At 41.0% G+C, this 6,000-nt stretch overlaps 1 protein-coding gene across 1 annotated transcript in view; it reads left to right on the forward strand.

The window, feature by feature from the left end:
* PTPRT (protein tyrosine phosphatase receptor type T) overlaps window positions 1-6,000 on the forward strand; it is a gene marked incomplete at its 5' end in the record, with an annotated part of 380,430 nt that overhangs the window by 234,197 nt on the left and 140,233 nt on the right. The window contains 2 exons of the mRNA XM_082065426.1: window positions 2,601-2,897; window positions 4,212-4,321. Coding sequence (XP_081921552.1) covers window positions 2,601-2,897; window positions 4,212-4,321 — 407 coding nt within the window. The remainder of the gene's footprint in view (window positions 1-2,600; window positions 2,898-4,211; window positions 4,322-6,000) is intronic.

Genomic DNA, 6,000 nt, shown 5'->3' on the forward strand with positions numbered 1-6,000 from the left:
TTTCCATCCGTAGAACAAGAACAATGTCTTTGAAAAACACAAAGGAATTGACCATCATTAGGACTTGTGTTGCTGTTGCATGAAAAGTGGCCACGGTCTCAGTTTATTGCGAGACTGAAATAGTCTGTGAAGTTCTCAACCATGTTGTGATACTACCAAATTTACATTTTGTAAATTGAAATGAATTTAAATATTTTCTGGACTACAGAGAGGGGTTGTATCATGCTGGTGGTTGGGAGAACACAACTTTAGGTCTTCTTATCAGCTACCAACGCACTCAGTCTTCTCCTTGTCTCCTTCCAGTGTGCCTGGGAAGAAGGGATGGGGACCTTACTGGGGTGCCCAGGTTGGTTGGTCTCCTCTGGTTGGAGTGGCTGGTGAGCTCTGGTGTCGGTGTGTTGAGGGCAAGCGGGGGGGATCAGACTCACACCTGTTTTCCTTCTCTTTCTGTATCAGAAGACATCAGTTCAGGCCTCCTATCCATGATGGTCATTTTTCTTCCCTCTTGGTCTCTGTAACCTACTGCTGGGAAACAGAATTTAATCAGTGGACACCTGTACTGCTAATAAACACTGTGTCCTGCTCTCTGTAGGGTCAGGAGACATGGGACCTCAGACAAGCATGGACATCTTCTGCTCAATGTCTTCTCTTCACTGACAGCAACAATTTCTTGCAATTAGGCTCCTGCAGCAGGTTGTTAACCTGGGGGCACCACCTGATTGTCTCCATTTAACTTCACTGCTCAGCTTGAGCTTCACGTTCAAACCCCAGTGTGCTTCAACTTCGCTTCCTTTCCTCTCTCTTCTCGTCTTGATGGAGGGGTATATAGCAGAGACAATTGTTATTAATAATCTAAATCAACCTCTGCTTTTCTACACCTTACCTTGAGCAAGAAAACTACAATGGACAAAATGAGATCTGTAACACTCAATAAGGAAAGAGCAAAACCAGCCATAAAAGTCAACTTTTCTGTAAAATTGTGATAGCAGAAAATGCAAGTCTCTGAACGTTGCAGGTCACTGTTGGGTCAGAAATTTCTGCTCACCGCGACTAAGGACTGAGAGCACGGCTGAGGGATCACTGGGAGAGTTTGTGATTTTGTGATTCTGTTTCCGTTTGGACCACTTGTACATCACAAATACTTAAGAAAGTTTCCTGGCCTGCTGGGTGTTTGCAGCAGCCTACCAGAGTGATGATGGGTATGGAATGATGGGTATTAAAAAATATTGTGCTGTCCTTGGCTTTGATGTGAACTTTCAAAATGTAATTAATAGTTCAACCAGGCTGAAATAACAATACAGCATTTGCATGGTGAGATCCCAGAGACTGCAGTTTTCTTTGCATGGGTTCAAAACTACTTTGCATAGATCGGTGGCAGTTGTTTCGTTGCTCCTGCCTCTTAAGAATTTCCTTTGATTTTTCCAGAGTCTCAAGACACTTAGAAAACTTCACTTTGGTTTATGACTTCTTATATATGAACTCTTAAGTATTCAAATTGGGTCAGTCTTTCTGTCTTGCTTTGGCAGGTATTTTCATACAGCTGAGGTTGAGGTACATGTTAGCAGCTTTTCATACACTAGCCAAGTGAAAGGTTAATATTTTTCAGGGTTTTTTTTCTTTTGCATTATTTGGAAGCTATAATTCCAAGAATACAGAAATGGAGAAGTTTGTCCAGTTTCATATATTCACCACTACTAGAGGATTGTAGATCAATTATATATATGTGGAGCAAAAAAAAGCAAACGAGCTACACAAGTTGAAGAAATGTCAGATAAACAAACTATGACATGTGCCATATTATTACCATCTGACATACCTCAAGCATTGGTTTTACTCATCATTCATTCTTTATATCTGCATGTCTAGCAGTGCATGCATTTATATTTTATATAAAAGGCAGAGTCTGTAGTCAGAACATCTGAGTTATGCTGTTAAAAATAAATTAAGGAACAGCAGGTGAAAATGAGTCCTATGTATGAATATTCAAACTGTATTTCAATCAGATAATGTAGAAAGAATAATAAAGAGCAATGGAACTTTGGTGAGGCCAAGGCGTTGATATGATCTGAAACAAAAGCTTTACTGGCATGAGACAAAGATGATGCTGAAAACTTACTCAAAGAGCAGTATGACCTGCTCATGTGTCCCATTGCTAAAATATTTAAGAATTTAAACAATTGTGGGGCCAGTAGCACTGGGTTAACAGGTCGGCTCTTAATCTTGATTCTTACACTCATGCTTTTGTTCTTTTCTTCTTGAGTAAGACCAAAGAAAGTGTGACTTTCACACTACTTAACTGATGGGAATCACGCTGCCGTTGTTGGATTCCTTGAGGTTTCACAGGAATTGGAAGCATGACCACTGATCAGGGCCCTCAGGGGATTTTTAGGGAGAACTCAGGAACCAGAATACACTTGTGGAGCTGACATAAATGTCCCTATCGCTCCCTATCACTTCGTAAAGACAAGAACTTTCAGAGATGCGAAGTACTTGGTTATTCTGGCAAATGGAAAGAAGCATATTTATGGATGACTAACTTATTTTAATGTCAAATTATATTTATTTATTTATTTATTTATTTTTCTTTACTTGCTTCACAGATCCTGTCCATGGGCCACAAAACGTTGAAGTTGTTGATATTCGCTCCCGGCAGCTGACGTTGCAGTGGGAGCCCTTTGGTTACGCGGTGACCCGCTGCCACAGTTACAATCTCACCGTCCAGTACCAATATGTGTTTAACCAGCAAAAATTCGAGGCAGAGGAACTCATCCAAACTTCTTCCCACTACACCCTGCGGGGTCTCCGGCCCTTCATGACCATCAGGCTGAGGTTGGCGCTCTCCAACCCGGAGGGCAAAATGGAAAGTGAGGAGCTGGTTGTGCAGACTGAGGAGGATGGTGAGTTATGTTGGGTTTCCTTGCTTGTTTTTTTGGAGGAAGACTTATATTTTCAAGGCATAAATAATAACCCTCTGTCCCTTGAGACTTATAAATGGCTTCTGTGGACAGAGTGTGTGCTATGCAAGTAAAATTTGTAGGTGTAAATAACTCCCATGGCCCTGAATGGCCTGGAAATGACAAGTGCCACTCTGAGCAGGTACCAAAGAGGCAGGAGGTTTGATTCTATAGAAGTTGTGTGCTGAACTACCCAGGACCCACAGAGCAGCTTCGTTTATCAAATGGGCAAATGTAACCTGGGCATTTGTTGATTTTTCTTGTGCTTTCATGTCACTGTTCCAAAAAGAAGTATAACGTTTTCTTTTCCAGAGCGTAACTTATTCTTAATACTGGTCTTCTGGACGTAGCATTATAAATACGTCTCAGAAGCTAAATTTACTTGGTGCTAACTCTTCCCTTCTTGATACACAAGACCTGTTGTCCAGAGGTACTGATGGAAGGTTTTAAAGTGTTGTTATCCCGTCTGAGCTATTTCAAACCAAGGACCCTCATAGACTACAAGCCTCCGTTCTTTCTACTGTGTTAAAAGAGGAGCGTTCTTCCTCTGCCAGAGCTGGAAGGAGCTGCTGGCTGGAGTTTCATTCAGCTGAAAGTGTCTCTTGCAGTCCTCTGCGTCATACAGGGGGCACATAAAAGGATGGTAGATCTTCCAGAAAAATTAACAGGGTTTTTTATCAGACAGGCTCAGGAGTGAATTTAGTTAGTTATCTTCCACAGCATTAAAATTATGCTTGAGTAGGTGGATTTTTTTAGCCAGCCTTGTAGCCATAATGAAATATAAATCTTAAACTGTTACTTTACTAAGGAAATCAATCTTTCGTGTTGATAAAGGTGTGCAGCCCAGGGGCATCTTTCTGCCAAGGTGCAATCTGGCTGTTGAGGTGGATGTAGCTTTGCTGTTGGGTGGGCAGAGGAGGACAAATGAAATTCCCTGCTGCTGCTGTGCTGTGTTGGAATAAGGACATACTGAAATTAGCTTCATATTTTCATGGATTCTGATTTTGTCGCTTAGTAGTTAGATTAGGGTGTTCTTATTTGAACCAGAGGTTGAGAATAGGCCTTTAATGTTGATAGCACCTTGGTAATGGTATTGTCTTGAGGATGTATTTTTTTATTTTATATATATAATATATATATATTTTTTAATCTCAAGCTCTGAACTTCCCGTCTGATGGCTTCTTGGTGTGTGAGCAATTGGAGGTGGTGGTAGCTTCTAACAGTTTTTTGGGTTTCTTATCTTGTTTCTCCCTGTAGTTCCTGGGCCTGTTCCCTTGGAATCCATCCAGGGAGGACCTTTTGAAGAGAAGATCTATGTTCAGTGGAAGCCTCCAAATGAGACAAATGGCATCATTACACTCTACGAGGTGAGAAGAACAGATTGTTGCCAAGGAATACGTGCCACAGGGCCCTGTTCCTATGTATTTAAGCCAATCCTGAGCTCTGAGAGATTTCAGCAGGTGCTAAAAGAAGTCTGATTAAAATAGATAAGAATCTTCAAGATAATCCGTGCTGTCACTGAAAAACTTTTCCAGTTCAAAAAAGAGAAAAGATTTCTTAACCGATATTTATGGCAAAATGAGAGCCATGTGTTCCCCCTTGTCTCTGCTATTCAATTCCTGTCCTTTTTTTCTTCTGCAGTATCTCCTGGGTTTGTTCTCTTTCCTTTTTTTCTTTTCTTAAGGTAAAGTTCTGTTAGGTTTTATACATAAATACCGCAACTAATTGCTCTCTGCCTTTCCAATACTCGTAACACTACCTGACAATCTCAGCTGAATATAGCCATAAAGTCTTATTTTGCCATGTTCATACTGAATCTTTCAATGGTACATCTGTCTAGCCCAACCACTTTTCCTGCCACCAAACAAAATATGGAGCAGGTTATAGGATGATCACTGACCGTTCTACGATGGATGAAAAAACAAAGTGGTTCTAGAATATATCAGAGGAGATGTTTCTTGTGAAGGTGAGGAAGTGTTACTGTTGTCGTGTGCTTCTGGTGAGACTGCATCTGTAATGCCACGGACACCCAAATGTGAGGAAAAGGAGTATAAAAGGAGGACTGCTTTAGAGGATCATGTGAAATGAGAGACAGTCCTACAAGAGAAGAAGGTAGAGGCACTTTTATTAAATAACAGAAAGCAGGGCACCAGTGCTGGCTGAGCTGGTTTCTGTTTATAGGTTCAACATTTACCAGAGCAAGATTAGAAAAAGTGAAAAAAAAATGTTGCTTTTCTGGTGATGTAAAAATCCTCACTGTGGGGTTGTGCAGCATTTTCTGGTGCAGAGGGGCACAACCCACGTTTTTTTGCTTTCCCTTTTATGCTGAGAGAATGCACAAACTTCTTTTGGAACTGGCATGTGTGCAAGAAGCAACTCTGCCCTCCCCAGTGAGGTTTTGCTCCTTTCCTCTTCCTCTCCAGCATCTTGGTTTGGAACAACATGTCTTGTAACATGTCACTCCTACATCTTCTTGTAACGCTGGCTGTCTCTATTAAAATGATGGTCAAATGGAAAAAATCAAGCAGGTTGAACATCACTGAGCTCTTACACTGCAGCATGCTCAAGAGATGGCAACTTTCTCCTGGATTTAAACGTCACTGCATTTTTTGGTCACCTCTCCAGCTGGCTCACAAAGGGTAGATTGAACCTGATACAGCGAGACTAAACAAATGAATAGAAGTTCCTCTTGTTAATGCTGAGTCATTTCAGCCAGGCAATAATCCTTAACTGGCTAAGGAACAGGTTTTTGTTGGTTGCTGTTGATACACTTGTGGAAATCTGTGCAGGTTGCATATCACCTGTCTGTACTAGAACAGAACTAACCCTTGCAATTTCATGTTTCTCGGAGGTGTACTACAGGCTATCCTGTGTCTGCGTAAGGAATTATGCAGTAAAGCTGTCTGTATTTTTAAGGAATTAATCTGAATAGAATCAGGTGCAAATTCATTATTTTTCCGGCAACACAGGTGACCTATAATGGAACACATTTAAAATAATCCAAGTCAAATGATGCAAAAATAACTCCTTTTAATTTTTAAAGAGG

The sequence above is a fragment of the Streptopelia decaocto genome (genome assembly GCF_964273445.1).
Source record: "Streptopelia decaocto genome assembly, chromosome: 14".
Lineage (NCBI taxonomy): Eukaryota > Metazoa > Chordata > Aves > Columbiformes > Columbidae > Streptopelia > Streptopelia decaocto.